Raw genomic sequence first — 17,729 nt, 5'->3', positions numbered from 1 at the left:
GACTCTTAACTTTTATAAAGAATATCTCTTTGGATTTGAGACTTTAGTCTTTGCAACTTTACAGATCTTCGTTATGCACCAAGAGCTTGTAACACTCCAAAGAGAAAGGAAAAATTTGAATCGTATCATATGACCCCTTTAATATTTTATGTGCAACAGCAGCATGCTGTCTCAGTGGCCTTACACATGATTTTAAATAAAAATTTTTCGAACTTTATGGTTTAAATGGGGATGATTGTACTGAGAATAACTTTCATATTTTCTTCAACTGAATACTGTTTCCGTGCTTTTTTAAATGTATTTTAAAGAGTTGGCAGTCAAAATTAAAACTGCTGGATGAAAGATATTCTTCATTCTTTATGACAAACAAGATAATGTGAATTACAGAATGTACAACGTTTTTAAAATCTATAAATTGCGGTGTACAGCGTTTATTATGAGGGGGTAGAATCCACAGCTCAGTACTCACTACTCAATACTCATGAGTACTTTTAAATAGGCTAGACTTTTACTCTTACTCAAGTAGTTTTTTGGACAAGTACTTTTACTCTACTCACACTACATTTTTTTGGAAGGTAGTGGTACTTTTACTTGAGTATATTTTTTCAGTACTCTTTCCACCACTGGTAACAATTGACAGTAGCCACTGACGTCCATTGTATTTGTTTTCTTATAATGGAAGTCAGTGGCTACCATCAACTAGTTGTTTACCAACATTCTTCAAAATATCTTGTTTTGTGTTCAGCAGAAGAAGGACCCTCCACTTGTTCGAAACCAGTATGAGTTTGAGTAAATGATGACAGAATTTTCATTTTTGGGTGAACTATACCATCTAGATTTTCAAATCAGGTTCTTATTTGGACATTGAGTCGGTTGACTAGGTTTTAATATGGGCATTTGCTTTAAAAAATCCTTAATGTTTTTTCTTCAGCATTGTCCATTTAAAACCTTTTCTGAATAAAACCTATATTCTCTGAAATGTCCAATATCGCGATATACTTTTCACAATTCTCTCTTAAAGGGATAGTTCACCCAAAAATGAAAATGCTGTCATAATTTACTCACCCTCATGTCGTTCCAAACCTGTATGAGTTGCTTTCTTATGTTGAACATAAAATAAGATATTTTGAAGATTGCTGGTAATCAAACAGTTGGTGGTTGCCATTGACTTCCATAGTAGGAAAAAAAATACTATGGAAGTCAATGGCAACCACCAACTGTTTGATTACCAGCAATCTTCAAAATATCTTCTTTTGTGTTCAACATAAGAAAGCAACCCATACTGGTTTGGAACGACATGAGAGTAAATGATGACAGAATTTTCATTTTTGGCTGAACTATCCCTTTAACACGATCAACATTTCTGTTCCATTGAGAGCGGAAGTGACCCTTTCTATTTGAAAGGCAATTTGCTATTGTCTGCACCTCAGGGACACACGTCTGCGCTTTCGCACCAGTCGAGAGCTGTGGCCCCTGTGATCTTTCTACAGACTGATTTTAACCTTCACTCTGAAAAAGAAATCTCCACCACGCTCCCGTTTGGCTTCAATCACAAGAAGCCTGATTCAGAGCGCCGGTGTAGACGTGCTGAGAGATGTGGGGTGTTTTATACTGCTGAGAATGTAAGAGGATAGTGAGAAGGAGTTCATTTTTCAAAGTGCTGAGAGGCATGTGATGGTCCCTCAGCCATTGTCTTGGTGTCAGGGCAGATGAATGGGACAATATGGGGGAGAATAGCTTGAGAATGAAAAACCGAAGACAACGCAGGGAGCAGTGCAGAGAATGAAAGCAACTAGACAACAGCATTAAAAAGCGCTACCTCCCTTTCCCTCTCAAGCTCTCCGTGTCATATCATATGCAATTCATCATTCCGCATGCCCCTCGTGGGAAGATCCATTCCTTTTTAAGGTAGCACTCCGAATCACTTCTCAGAAAATTGCAATACGCCTTCTCATTACTTGCTTTAAAGTTTCACATTTATTCCTGGAAAAACGCCTGACAGCCATTCGAGATTAGAACATTCGTGATATTTCCAAGGAATGAATGCTTTGACAGCTCTGTCAGGCAAAAGTGAGAAACTAAACACAAATATGTCAACTTATTGAGTGCTCTTTCTGTAAAGGACGGCCCACCGATCTGTCATTGCATTCTTTTAAAGGGATTCAATGATTTTGGGGTCAATAGAACGCTGTTAGCGGCTTGTCTGTCAGAGCTGTCTGCTTGTAAAGGAGTCGAGCGAAAATGTCAACTGATGTATCTTCATATCTCTCCGTCTGCTGTTTCCTGATGACCAGACACAGTCGGGCAGGCCGTGTGATGTGCGTTGCGTAATTCTCTCGAATAATTCATGAAAAGCTTTGCATTTGAGATGAAAAATTAGACTACGGTAGACTATCCTTCCATGAATCACAAGTCATAATGCTTCATGAAGTTTTCAGCGCACTACGTTCACCCTGCATTCAGGATCAGATAAAACATGGTGATGATGAGAAATGCCACCAAGATGGTGAAATATTTCATGGCATTACCATTGTGAAATGTCACAGGCCGCTGGCTAAAGCCGCCGCACGTCCTCAGGGGCTGTGCCTTTTCGCACTGAGCTTCGTAACTGATTAAATAAATATTCATTATGAAAATTGGATGTGAAAAAACAGCTCGCATTGCGAATTATTCCCCAGATCTATTCTTTGAGAGCTTTCGAGCCAGAGTATTTATCTAGCCAATTGAAGCAATATTACCATAATTGGTTTGAGACCAAAGGACAAGACATTGCGGTGGAAGTGAGCTTCATGCTAAATAATTTCAACAATATGAATCGAATTTCTGTGCAATTTCGCTTTGAAATGTCAATGGAACAACATCAAAGTGCATTTCATCAGCGCTAAATGAAGGTACTGCAGTTTGATACGAAATCCCTTAAGGGTCATTTATGAGCTGTTTTGAATTGATAAATGGAAATGAAGGAAATTATGAGGACGAGTGCCTTAAGATATCAGAAAAATTATACTGATGCTTTTAGTTCTGTCAAGATCACTTCAAACATGATGAAAAAAGGAGCTTGACTCCTTGAGAAGGATATTCTATGGAGATTCCCATAAACCTTGGTACTTGGAGCCTGCTATGTGATTGCTAACATACAGTAGATGGTAGTTGGCAAAAGCATGTATTCAAGGCTGCAATTTACTGTACATATGTTAAAGGGGTCATATGATGCGATGAAAATTTTTCCTTTCTCTTTGGAGTGTTACAAGCTCTTGGTGCATAAAGAAGATCTGTAAAGTTGCAAAGACTAAAGTCGTAGTACATTGTTTGGCCTTCCAAAAGAGGACTATCTGCTTCGTCATGCCTAGAGCTGATCCGTGCTGGTCACTGAGGAAATACATCAACTTCACGCTGTGGATCGCCTAAAGGAGTCGAGCGAAAATGTCAACTGATGTATCTTCATATCTCTCCGTCTGCTGTTTCCTGATGACCAGACACAGTCGGGCAGGCCGTGTGATGTGCGTTGCGTAATTCTCTCGAATAATTCATGAAAAGCTTTGCATTTGAGATGAAAAATTAGACTACGGTAGACTATCCTTCCATGAATCACAAGTCATAATGCTTCATGAAGTTTTCAGCGCACTACGTTCACCCTGCATTCAGGATCAGATAAAACATGGTGATGATGAGAAATGCCACCAAGATGGTGAAATATTTCATGGCATTACCATTGTGAAATGTCACAGGCCGCTGGCTAAAGCCGCCGCACGTCCTCAGGGGCTGTGCCTTTTCGCACTGAGCTTCGTAACTGATTAAATAAATATTCATTATGAAAATTGGATGTGAAAAAACAGCTCGCATTGCGAATTATTCCCCAGATCTATTCTTTGAGAGCTTTCGAGCCAGAGTATTTATCTAGCCAATTGAAGCAATATTACCATAATTGGTTTGAGACCAAAGGACAAGACATTGCGGTGGAAGTGAGCTTCATGCTAAATAATTTCAACAATATGAATCGAATTTCTGTGCAATTTCGCTTTGAAATGTCAATGGAACAACATCAAAGTGCATTTCATCAGCGCTAAATGAAGGTACTGCAGTTTGATACGAAATCCCTTAAGGGTCATTTATGAGCTGTTTTGAATTGATAAATGGAAATGAAGGAAATTATGAGGACGAGTGCCTTAAGATATCAGAAAAATTATACTGATGCTTTTAGTTCTGTCAAGATCACTTCAAACATGATGAAAAAAGGAGCTTGACTCCTTGAGAAGGATATTCTATGGAGATTCCCATAAACCTTGGTACTTGGAGCCTGCTATGTGATTGCTAACATACAGTAGATGGTAGTTGGCAAAAGCATGTATTCAAGGCTGCAATTTACTGTACATATGTTAAAGGGGTCATATGATGCGATGAAAATTTTTCCTTTCTCTTTGGAGTGTTACAAGCTCTTGGTGCATAAAGAAGATCTGTAAAGTTGCAAAGACTAAAGTCGTAGTACATTGTTTGGCCTTCCAAAAGAGGACTATCTGCTTCGTCATGCCTAGAGCTGATCCGTGCTGGTCACTGAGGAAATACATCAACTTCACGCTGTGGATCGCCGGATTGGCTTTCACCGTGGACGAAGCGGAGTCCAGCCCGGGGTCGTCACATGTGGTTGCCGCAAGCCCGCCCGCCTATGCTCACTCAAGCAGAGGCTCACTCTAGGCCTTCGGCCTCCACTCACTCAAGGCCGCGGTGTGTGACGCTGTTTCGTTGTGAAAGCGAAACTACTTTGTTTGGCCTTCCAAAAGACATGACTAGAAATCAGTGGCTAAGTTGTATTTACAACACTGTTCCAGAACAGTTCAACCCAAATATTCAGATGTGTCCAGCGCATTTTATGGAGGACTGTTTCCTGATCCTGGTAGAGTAGTCTTCTGACTCACAGACTGTAAGTACGTTTTTTATATTTAAAGAATTTGCCACTAACGATTCAAATGAGAGTTTTGATCAGTGTAGAGTAGCACTTGTTGTTTGTCATTTCTCCAATCACAAATGCAGACATGGTTTTATGTTTACGTGGCGCGATGCAACGCACCACATAAAAAGACAGTATAAATCATTATAATCCTTAATTATGCCCCCACTGGATGCAACAAATGCCTCGTTTATAATGGGTTTTAATGTTTTTGTCTCGTCGCTCCGGCCGGACAGGGCATCACAATATGGCAAGGGGCGTAACATTTCTGTCACACGCTTGAGGTGTTCGGCAAATCACAACGCACTGGATAGCTGGCCAATCAGAGCACACCTCGCTTTTCAGACCAATGAGCTTTGTAAAAATCGATGCATTTCAGAAAGGCGGGGCATAGAGGAGAAACAATAATGTACAGTGTGTGGAAAATAATGTGTTTTTTTAACCTTAAAGCGCATAAACACATTTCATTACACCAAATACACGAAATAATGTTCTTTTTAGCAGCATCATATGACCCCTTTAAGCTTGTTTGTCGATAATCCTGCTGTAAAACTCTTCTCCACACACTCTTTAAGTTTTTGGGGCTGAACATCCTTAATATATTCACTTTTATGCTTTGAAGTGTGAAAACGCCTTGATCATACAGTTATTGTGCAATGCTGTGTATTTAAGCACAGGGATGGTGGTGGAACAAGGCTGTGTTATTTATCTTTTTTCCCCTTTGTGTTTGCGGATAAGCAATTAAAAAAAGTGGGTCACCCATTGTTGAACGAGCACTTGAACCCATAGGCACAGAGGTTTCATATCTGATTTTAACACTGATGCTTTTGTCTTTTAGTTCCCCAGGTCTTTCTGCTCGGAGAGATGGAGAATGAGAGAGATATTATATTGATGACAGGCTAGAAGCTCCTATTTACCTACAGTTTAATCTGCACATATAATGCGATTTTATCATTGGCATGTTCTAGCACCACCGAGAATACGAGGAGCCACTGTCTGCAATTTGCTCGCCCCACGCGGGATCGAGTGCAGTAGCAACAGGCTCCAGCTGTCGAGATCGACAGGCACCGGGACCTATAAAATATCCCCAGGCCAGCGCATCTCACCCCCATCCATCCACAGAACTGTCAGCGATATTGAGAGACTGTCAGACTCCTTCTCAAGTACGTCCAAATCAACAGTAAATATAAGTCCTGAAGTGCCTCTGGGAGCTCAGTTACATCCCCTTTATTAACCTTGCAGCCTGGCTGTTTGATGTTAAATAATTACTCTGGCAGCACTCGGGGGGAAAACACGGCACAGGGCTCTTTCTGTCCCTTAGCCGTGCCACTGCTCAAGGGGCTTCGCGTTTCATGCCATCTAACACACATCCTGAGTATGAACCATAGGGTAATGAAAATAACAGTGTCCATGATAGATGAAACATTTTTTTTTTTTTAAGTTTTTTTCGAAATATTACCTTTGTTTTCATGTTGGTTTCCAAAAACTTTTATACTTTTTGAGGAAAAGTTTCAAATTTAATTACAACATGCTTTCCTTACATGAGAGTGTACAAATCTTTATGCTGTTATAATCATTATTTTGAAAAAATTGTTTACATTTATTTTTGAAGTTATGTTGTTTTAATATGTTTTCTACATATTTTCTGTGATTTGGCAGACAGTTAATAAAACATATTAAGAAGTGAAGCATTTGTTTTTGTTAAAATATTATTTTTAAGAAAGATATTACCTTAAAATCATCTAAGAAAGTAATAATAAAATATAATTCATAAGGTTGTCTTTGCAAGAATTTCATTCTTTTAAAAAACTCTTTTTGCATGTTATGTTGTCAGTACAGTTGCATCATCCTGACATTTTTTTTTAACTTTACACCACCCAAAAATATAAAAATACATTTTAATTCAGAAATGAAAAACATGATCATCATCCTGGAAAAATGTGTTTTTGTATGCATGAAATCCATTTTTTATTTTTACATTTTTACATTTCTTGATTAAATTTGAACATGCAGACAAAAAAAAGTAAAGTCAAAGACCCTCATAAAGTCAAAATAATGCATGTTGGTTATACTTGGATAAGTAAGTTCACCACAAGGTTTGGGGGGGGGGTGTTACAGTATCACAGATCTAATTATGGGTTGAGAGGGGTGTAAATAAGGCAGCTGAGACATACAATTCTCGCAATCATTTGCACTACAGTGGATGAATTATTTATGATGCCTGTTATTTGTGGCCTTACGCAGCTGGGCTGCGGAAACACAGGCCTGTCATATTGATATCAAAACTCACACTTCCACAGTGCGGAAAACATGACTCTTGTACACACAAAACCCCCCATGATCCCCCCTCGACAAAGCACAGTCTGGAGTCCGAGCAGCATCCTCACTCTTATTCAAACAAACAGGGGCTTACTCTAATCCTTGCTTCCTGTCTCCCCAGCTTGTTTCCAAGGTAACGTGTCAGAAGAGACAAGAGCGCTGCTGACTGCCTCCATGGGGCCAGTTCCCCTCCTTTGCCCAAGTTCGTCTGACTTTTGGTCACATGACACCTGTTCCCATGACAACCAGGTTGAGGACAGCCCGAGAGCACGTGAACGAGAGGCTCTCCGCACGGTCTGCCAAAAATGAAGACGGGGATTGAGATCAGCCTAGCTCCTCGAAGTTCCCCGATATTACACACCGCTTAACTGCGTCGGTAGCTAGGCGCATCTCGGGTGCCTTTGTTAAATGGAGAAAAACATATTGTATTTCATACAATCCAGAAATCACTCAACGGTGAAGCAGCTTCAAACGAACACCCTCTCCAAAACAACAATAGCATGTATTGGAACGAAACCGTAATACGGGGCTCATCATCAAATACTTGGGCATGTATTTTCTTGCTTTGCTGTTGCAGTTGTGTTGCTATGGGAACGTGATTCAGAATGACAGCATTTGAATAAAGGTTTTGATGTTAATTTGGAGGAAAATCACTTGGGTGAACCTGTCCAGGGAGAGATGCAATGCGTTCCACTTCTTCACCTCTTTATTTCTTCACCAGGTTAATCGTTTGTGATTGTACGCTCGAGAGCGTAAATGTCTCCGTTACAGTCCTAAAATATGAGCAGCTGCTGACAATTATCATCAGATTTAATTCACAAGACTGGAATGAGACTCCAAGTATCGTGCCGTGGACTTTAGTGCGTTATCTTGCAGAACAGTGCCCGACTTCTTGGCTACGGTGGGCGTAGAAGAGACCCTAAGGTTAGAGAAGCAGATAAGCACATGACCTTCTTGTAGTCAATGTAAACCTGTACTGTCTCCAGACCTTTTAGCTTTTGTAAAGATCAGACGGGTTGGAACAGAGCCATCAGATGGCACAAGAGCCCCAATTGAGGAGCGAGAGCCAGGGCGGCTTGGCCTCAGACACTTGTCCCTTCTTACTTCCTCTCCTGAGCCCGATGGATCCAGCTGCATTGATCCAGGAAAATGGTTTGTGTCTGATGGCAATTGACTTGGCTTCTCACACACTACCCAATACCATCAGAGACCTTCGTGACCTATAAGACTTATACGGGTGTCTGCTGGGTTGGGATCTTCTCCTGACAACAGTATTAAGGTCACATCTGGATTTGGCACAGTAATGGAACAGACGGTGGTGTCAAACCCAAATCCAGACGGGCACCATGGATGATCAGAATGAAGCTCGTTCATCTTCAACTGGAATCCTCTCAATTCTGTCTGAGTTTTAACCTGACAGTCCATCAGTGTTACGTATCCCTGCTGTTACTATCCCACGTGTGAGTCAGACTCCCGGAGCTGCTGCGTAGCTTTGGCTGACAACCTCATGCATTTCCCGCCACTGTGACTTCGCAGGAACACAAATCACCTCGCGTGGCCATTAAAAACCAGTGAATGGAGCTCCAGACTCCTCTGATTTCCCATCCAACCAATCGTGCTGATTTATTGTCCTCCAAACACCCGGAGAGCCAGCAATAGATCAGAAAGATTCACGCCATCCTCGCCGTAGCAATATGAACTGCTTCCATGTCTCAAAGGAAGAAGCAGATGATTAGGGTCACGCTGGCAGAGTCAATGCTGACATGCTCCTCTGAATCAGTGCGGGCATCCCCAGACCTAGGGAATCCTGGGAAACCCTGGTTGTGATCCATCTGCTGTACTACTTACTCAGCATCCAGGCCTACTTGGGAGGTTCCTCATTTTCTATACTTCGGCCTCTCAGTTCTTCTCCATCATTTCCCTCCATCCTCTGCATTCCGCTAATAAATCACCACAGTGAAGGCCTTGGCTGCTAAGCTCAACCCCGCAGTGCGCTGAAAACCTGATTAGTGCCGTTTACCCAAATGATTTACAGAAAACAATTGCCTCAACTAATTCTAGCCGCCTAATTTCATTTTCTCTCGTATCCTCATACGCGAGAAAATTATGTACGGCAACTCAAATGACTCAAGGCGATCATTTCCCATAAAACATCAGACCGTAGTCGACAATTTAGCTTTATCGGGTGACTGTATGTGTGTTCTGGCCTGGCCTGGGCTCTGTTTGGCTGAATGAGAGCAGGTTAGAAAGAAATGCAAATTACAAGGTCACACACACACCGTCTGAATTTCATCCTGGTGATTGGCTGTGAAGGTTCTGACCCTGCTAATATCTCTATTTCACCTCTCTCATTTCATGCCTTGCCTTTCAGACCATAGGGAGAAGTGTGGGAAATGATATGGTAATGTATTAACCCGTATAATGTAACATTAAAGCCTAGTCAGAAACTCTACCACCGTGGAGCATTTAACGGCATAGCCGTGCTTTTTCTGCAGGTTTTGATTTTCGCAGACTCGCCAAGGCTTTGGTCTGTGTTTTTACTCTCCCTGGATATTGATGTTGTTTAACATGATTTACACATGTAGGAGTTGTTCCTGGATCGACATCCTTTGTTGTTCCTGAAACTGCATTCCCATCAACCAATCGCAGCCCTTTTATTTTACAGCTAGGGTTATGGCAATGATTGGTTGATCCTGCAACAGAAAAAGCTATCAATACAGAAACTTAACCTTGTGTAAATCATGTTCTTCTGGTCTGACCTTAAAAGACAAAATGCAGTAAACATTTGTCAAAATAGAGTTATAAACAGGTCTCTTAGGCCAGGTGTTTTCAGTCTTGGATCTGCAAAAAAATATTTAAGAAAAATGCTTATATAGTAAAAATAAAAACTAAATATCTTGCCTTTCAAATGTTCAAGTATAGCTTTTATTTTTTTTCAAGAATAGTTTTGCAAGTCATTTAATTTTTGGTTTCAGTTTCAGTTTTAGTCGAATACATTTATATGCAAATTAGGTATACTTATATCATTCCCCAAGAAAGTCTAATTATACTCATACATCTAATGTACCCATTTAACATGTAAAACAGGTCTATATCTGTGTTTAGCCAAGCTTTAAGTTGATAGACTATCGGGTGTAGAAAAAGTCTTTTGAAAGAGCCTTCATGGTTCTCTGGGACCAAATTGGTGATATGGTAATAGACACCCAAGAGGACCGTATGATAAGGGGAAATTAAGTCATGTAAAACATGGAAGGTATGATATGTGAATATGAGAAAGAATTTCACCAACATAATGTGTTATTATGGCAATGAAATCTAATAAATCATTCTTACGATATCCAAATGATTCAGTTTTAACATGTGGATAAATCTGCACGCCCTGAGCTCTTGCAGCAAATGTGTGAAATTCAAAGTGAAGTGGAGCTCCGGTCTTTAGCACTAATCAGACGACTGCTATCCATATTGACTTTCAAATAGTCAGAATAATTCAAATCTACATCAGAGGATATTACTTTTTCATATTTACACAAGGATTTGCATAGAGAGGGAGCTGGAGAGAGAGAGAGAGAGAGCAAGAGAGAGAGAGCAAGAGAGAGCGTTCAACGGCATTGACAATATTGCAGACCAGGCTTTATTGCTGTTCCCAAAGGGACTGCAAAGGAACCATTAAATTAGTATTGGACCGAGCGGTGAACCTTGCTGTCAGCATCAGCAGTATGGCGAAAGCTTTTGTTATTGTATTTGACATACTGAGATAGATTATAAAATGAATGTCTACATTGTGCCTCCCAAAAAAGATTACCCAGATTAACTGTGCTTTCCATTCTCTCCTCTCTTTTCAGAGAGTCCTTTTATCCACACACCTTCCGGTCCAAGAGATATGATAACAGAGTTCATTAAAAACATTATTAGCTCTTTCAGGGGCCTATAGATGATGTATATTTCAAGGAATATTTCAAACAAATATTAGATTCTGCCATCATTTGCTACCCGCATGTCATTCCAAACCATAGCTAGTTACTCTTATTCATTCCACTTTCAAGTTTCAAAAAAGTACACATAAACACATAACAGAATCATAAAAGTGGTCCACATAACAACTGAAGTCATATATGTTAGCTTTGGTGAAACAGACTGCAATTTATTATTGTTCAATACATTTCACTACTGCAAATCAGCCAAGTCAGTGACTTGAATGTGAAATGTCAGTCCAATTAAGTCATTCAGATTGGTTTTTGTGAAGTGGATTAAAAGGTTGAATATGTAAAATATTGAAAACAAATTAATAATAAAATAGAATAACTTCCCAGATTGGATATTAGAGTCAATTCCCTTAACACTCAATAGAGAGCATTAGTTAAGTATTTATTTATTGAAGTGCATATTTCAATTTCAGTCAGTTTTCTTTTTTGGACCTTTGAAAGCTTTATTGACTTCAGAAGGCTTGAAATATAATGTACAGTGCAAGTCATATGGACCAATTTTATAATACTTTTATTGCTCCTCTTTGTAGTCTTCATTCATATATTAAAAAGAACAGTCTGGAAACGCTTTAGAAATTCTACTTTTCTAAAGTTCTACTGTTTCACTGAAAAATGCAAGTCATACATGTATGGAGCGAGACAAAGGTGAACTATTCCTTTAAACTGGAGTGTCGGAGGCGGGGTCATGTTAAACCTCAATGCGTAAGAGAGGTTGGCTATCCTGGGACTAATTAATTACTCTGTGGCAGACTAATAATGCTGCTGCCATTAATTCACACAAGTTCATTAGGAACTGTTTCCTCTCTCATCACAGAGCTTTGCTGGAAATATACGCTCGCCCTGCACTGAAATCCGGAGAGCACTCTCTCTTCGCCACCGCTTAGCTGTCTACATTTGTTTTGGCCAGAATCCAAGTCTCATGTCATTCTGACCTACTTACGATCATTATAACTCTCAACTGATGGGTCAAGTCTGTTCTGATAGCAGGGACAAAATGCTAAATACAAATAGTACAATGCTATTAACCAGATAATCATGCTTGGTTAGGACAAAGACTCTATATACCAAGACAGTAAACTCATATTGCTCTGAATGGAGACAGTGTGACACACAATATGTCAGAATACGTCCTTCCTTCTAAATGAAAAAGCCAATCGCCAAATGGTAAAGTCATCGCATCACTGCAACTGCCATTATAATCTCCGGTTCCCATAGAAACTATCAGTGTCAGTGTCATCAGTATCAGTATATATGCTTTCTTAATGCTGTTTGAAACAACTTTTACAGTATGGGACAGTTCCTATTAGATTTTGTTGCTGATTAGAAATATGTAAATCTGAGTTTGGCAAGTTTTCAGTATTTCCCCATTCAATTAGAAAGGAGTTGGTCTTGCATACTTAATAGCTGCCAGAAGGCTTTGGAAATATGGCTGCTGAGTGACGGGGTTAGGACTGCAAAACAAATACACTTCCTGTAATATGTATTTGCATTAAATATGTGAATCCAATGAAATTACTGTATTTTGGTGCAGATTCATCAGTAATATGGCTAAAACTAAGAAAATAATAAATCACTTCTGCTGTTGTTTATAAGGAAAATGTAATAAAATAAAATTGAAAATAGTAAAGTTTTTAATAAAAGGATTTTTTTTTAGTCTGAGGTGTAAATGGGTCATTAATTCAATTCCAATATAAAATCTGAAGCTTGAAGAAAAACCATCTGAGAAGCACCGCTCTAATCTGTCAACAAGGAGATTTTCTCATAATATGTCTGCTGCGACTTAGCCGAGGTTGTGTCGTGCCTCGGTAAATGCCATCGTCTCTTATTTAATTTGATCGGCGAGCCGGTATGCTATTCTAGAGTTATCAGTGTGTTAAGATGATACCATAACTGTGTTTGTACTTGATTAAGAAGTCTTTGTTCTGCGGTTGTCGCTGGGTAAATTAACTTGACAGAGTCACCTCAGGGTGGTGAGTAGCAGATAAAGATACAGTCAAATTACAGTGCTGCCTCTGCCGTGCGTGCGGAGGATCTGACCCAGCGGTGGATCGATACGGCTCTCCATCCAGCGCACAGCCAACCATTAATCACGCCATCAAGCCTGTCGGCCCCCATATAAGGCCATCTGCCTCAAAGGACTGTATACAAACACTGCACTACTCCTGTGCTGAGAATGCACTCGCACAATTCCCACCATCACATCATGCGAAATTCAGCCGCTAAGTGAGGGACGGATATAAGAGTGCAATCCCAGAAGCCTTGGGAGGTTCTTACGCCGACAGGATTACTGGCTTTCTCTGTTCTGGCTCACCTGACAAACCCATCTACTCACTCTGTATATGCACACAATAGGAGTTGGAGTGGAAATCGCTGGAGGGAAAGATATAGACAGCGAGAAAGGGGCAGGTGTGTGGGTGTGAGTGAGGAAGTGAGAGTGAAATTGAAAACAATATAATTCCTCATTGTCTTCAGCGAATTGGAACTAGTCTCCAAGATATTTCGGCCTCATCTTCATTGTGGTTGGTTGGTGACGTTTGGGTGCTTAAGCTCCCTACAAGCTTCCCGAAGACTGGTGTGGCACGGCAAAGCTCGATTCCTCCCCTCAAGCTCCAGCCTTGTGCTAATTACGCCCGGCTCCATGCTGATGAGATGTGCAGCTGTCAGGCCCTCCACGCGTGCTATAAATCACCGTTCCGTGGGCTTTGTTTATCTGATTGGGGGGAGCCGGCGAAAGCTCTCCTATCTCTCCGCCTCAGATCCAGCCCGCTCTGCTTCTTTCCTCTGTCTGCCAGCAGGTTCAATCTACACGCTCAGACAGAGTCAATTCTCCACCTCACTGTCGCAGGCTCTAGATCCGCCGCGTGGTCTCAAATTGAATTGCGGATGCAGGCTGTGGCATCAGGCCATGTTACCCCACACACCGTCTTCTGTCATCACACTCCATGCACAGATAATGCCAGAACAGTGAAGCTCAGAGATTCTGTTATTATGGCTCTGTTAAATTACTTTCACATGTTTAGGACTCTTGCCAGTCTCATTTTAGACCAGAAGAATGGAGTTTTCTTCTCGCTTGAAAGACGTGCCTGCCGCATATGTGCCATATATTATAATTGCTGACATTGGTGATATTGTACTTTGTGTAAAGGGATAGTTCACTCAGAAATGGTATTTCTACCATCACTTATGTTGTTCCAAACTGTAGGACTTTCTTCTGTCAAACATGCAAGAAGAATGGTAAGCAAAACTGTTTGGTTGCCAACATTCTTCCATAACTGGTAATCAGAACTGTATGTTTACAAACTCTCTTTCAAAACCTGTAATCAAAACTTTTGGTAAGAAAAACTGGTTGGTTTCCAGCATTCTTCCAAAACTGGTAAACTGTGTGGTTACAAACTTTCTTTTAAAACTAGTACGCAAAACTAGTAAGCATTGGTTACCAACATTCTTTCAAAACTGGTAATCAAAATAGTTTGGTTACCAACATTCCTCCAAAATGGTTAATCAAATCTGTTTTGTTATTTTATAAAGAAAGAAATCATTCAGATATAGAACGACATGAGGGTAAATAAATTATAACAGAATGTATAGTTGTTGGTGAACTATCCCTTTAAGAGTTTGATTAGATATAATACAAAGAGTACTATCCAAAAACGTCTTAGAGGTCTTTTTTAATTCTTGATGCACTTCAGCAGCTTTTTGTTATCAAGAACCATTTTTCATTTTGTATAGAGTACATTGGGCCCTTTTGAGATTAAAAAGTTATTGACGGTTAACTGTCTCTTAAGTGTGCGAAAATTGTACCTTTAGGGTTACAACAGCTTGTCATTGAGGCAGCACCTTCAAGGATACACCTTTATATTTTATCTATCCCTTAAGGTTCTTTAAGGTACTAATATGGACCCGTTAGGAATAGATACCATACAAAGGTGCCCCTTTGAGGGTATTACCTCAGTGACAAGATAAAGGTCTTTGAAATTCAGTCCAGTATGGAAAAACGGTAATAACTGGAAGTGCTTATTTATATGTAGAAATACCAGTTACGCTGTTTGTTCTAGTGTTTTAAAACGACTAGAAATCCAAAACAGAAACCCTGTTTTGATGCCTTTTTAGAGTGTTTAATTTCTATTTCCCGTTCAAGTCCTTAGCGAACCGTAATGGAATAAGTGGAGTGCTGGATTGATGTCCGTTTGGTTAACCTCATGTTCCCTTGGACCTGAAAGAGGAAATGGGCGGGAACCCACATTAACTCTGTTACTGGTGTTTAATTATATTCTCTAGGCCGTGTCGTATTAAAAGCTTTGCTTGCCTGCTGGACCCTGGCTGTCCAGCGGCTCGGATAGTGCCGTGTAATGTAGATTATTAATTGCCCTGACACTGTCACAAAGCGTTTGTAGAAAACAAACATCCGAACCCGATCTTTATTAGAATCACAGTCCTCTCAAAGCAATATGTTGGTTTTTATTGTTTTGTTTGTAATGATGTAAAGCTGTTGCGGTGTTTCACCCAAGGGAAGATCTTTGGCTTTGCTAGGGAAAAAACTCGGCTATCATAATGTGTCTGTAGACTAACACTGCATTCATTTGAGTTATCTGCATGCACAGTTCACCAGCGCACACACACTCGCACAAGCATGGGTAAGCAACAGAAATGTGCTGCTACGTGCCAGCACACACTAATACACACTCTTTGGTTATCTTAGCACACAGCTCTCTCTATGGTGGGGAACCTTGTAACTGTTCATGTGTGATTATTACATTGGTTTCCATGGTGACCGAGCAGAATGCGAGTAACAATGCGTTTGAATGCCAGCCGAAGACCTTTGAGGAAACGAGCGCAGATCCCTCGTAGCAGTCCAACAGACACAGTTTAAGCCACAATCATACATCTATTCTTTAGTCTTTTACAAGAAGAAAAAACTCCTTGAACAAGTGGTAATTGGTTTTGCCTAATCTAGTTTCTTTTGACACGGCCTGTATTTAATTATTGAGTTTGTACAAGTAAAGGCCTCTTTTATGTTGCAGAGTTTTAGTGGAATTCAATTTAATATTTAAAAAAAAATGGAAGTAGGTACATTTATATTCAGAAATGTCCAAAAACTTTTTTTGTACAACTTATTAAATAATAAACTGGTAATATTTTACAATAACTATTAATCTATTAACACATTAAGCATGATGAACTAACAATAAACAATAGACTACTTTTACAGCTTTTATTAATCTAAATGTTTAGCTGTATAAATTAACATGAATTAACAAGAAACAATATTAAAACGAACATAAACAAACAATCAAATAATTATATGCTTTAAAATGTTATTTTTACATTGTGAAATACATTATGTGAATAATTATTATTATTGATATTAAATTGAACAAAACTAATTTTATTATTTTACCTGTATATTAGCTTAAAGATTCCACTAAAAACAAAAATAGTCCTCTAAAGCCAGGCTCACACTACAGGAGTTTTAAAATCCTAACCGATTATGAAATTTGGCTGAAGCACATACATAAGGAGAGACTTCACAGATTTTCTTCTCTCAAATCTTAAACATGCACACACTTCAAGATTTGAAAATCATGGCGCATCACAGACTACAAAATATTATTAAAATTATCATGTCAGTGGGAGCGCCTCACGTGATCTCACACAGCAGAACGTCATTGGCCTTTCAGCAAATAATGTTTATATATGTTAGCTAGCATGCTAGCAGCTTTCTACACTCACCTGATACATTCAAACCTGAGGCGATTTCACCCCAGCGCTTCTCTTTGTCCTTACGGTTGTGGCACATTTTTGACACATTATACAGACAGTTGTGTTATTGCAAAACATCCACAAGCCATTCCTCCATCTCCACTTTCCAATGAACCCATACAGCAGCTTGTTTTGCAGTTGCGTACTAGCTTTTGTGAAAAATAAATATCCCAAATATCAAACATGTTTGATTTGATCGGTGAGGCCCCGAATTTGTGTCCGAGCAGTTCGGAAGGTGCAAGACGTAATCTGTGAATGCCTCACACTACCAAATAATCCACGCCGAACATCGGAACCGACTGAGGTCCTCAAGATTTTTTCTCTGATTCTCGGGAGGGGGAAATTGGGGATAAATTGGCCTAAAACTCCTAGTGTGAGCCTGGCTTAAGATGTACAACATCATCAGCCTAGCAACAAGATAAACACTGTAGCTATATTACATTAATATTGAAGTCAACTGATGTGATTTTCACTACAGTAGTAGACACAAGATGGCGGCAGTTGTGTTTGTATGAAACAAATGAGTATGAGTGTGATACGAGAGACATGAAAACAGACTCTCATGGTAGTTTAATTATTTAAAGTTTTTGCATCATTACAAAACTGCATAATCTTATTTGTAAGTCACATTTGATCTGCTTTATGGCCTATCGGTTCGGTTTAGGGGTGGGACCTTAATGCTTATGTTTTATTTTCTAAAAATGGTATGTTGCCATATGAAT

The 17,729-nt window shown here is 39.7% G+C and overlaps 1 protein-coding gene across 1 annotated transcript in view; it reads right to left on the bottom strand.

The window, feature by feature from the left end:
* LOC107552017 (syntaxin-binding protein 5-like) overlaps positions 1 to 17,044 on the bottom strand; it is a 97,830-nt gene extending 80,786 nt beyond the window's left edge. Inside the window, exon 1 of the mRNA XM_016233827.1 lies at positions 16,978 to 17,044. Coding sequence (XP_016089313.1) covers positions 16,978 to 17,044 — 67 coding nt within the window. The remainder of the gene's footprint in view (positions 1 to 16,977) is intronic.
* Positions 17,045 to 17,729: the final 685 nt, after the last annotated feature.

The sequence above is a fragment of the Sinocyclocheilus grahami genome, unplaced genomic scaffold (assembly GCF_001515645.1).
Source record: "Sinocyclocheilus grahami isolate Dianchi unplaced genomic scaffold, SAMN03320097.WGS_v1.1 scaffold440.1, whole genome shotgun sequence".
NCBI classification, from domain to species: Eukaryota; Metazoa; Chordata; class Actinopteri; order Cypriniformes; family Cyprinidae; genus Sinocyclocheilus; species Sinocyclocheilus grahami.
This window is presented reverse-complemented; position numbering and strand designations above follow the sequence as displayed.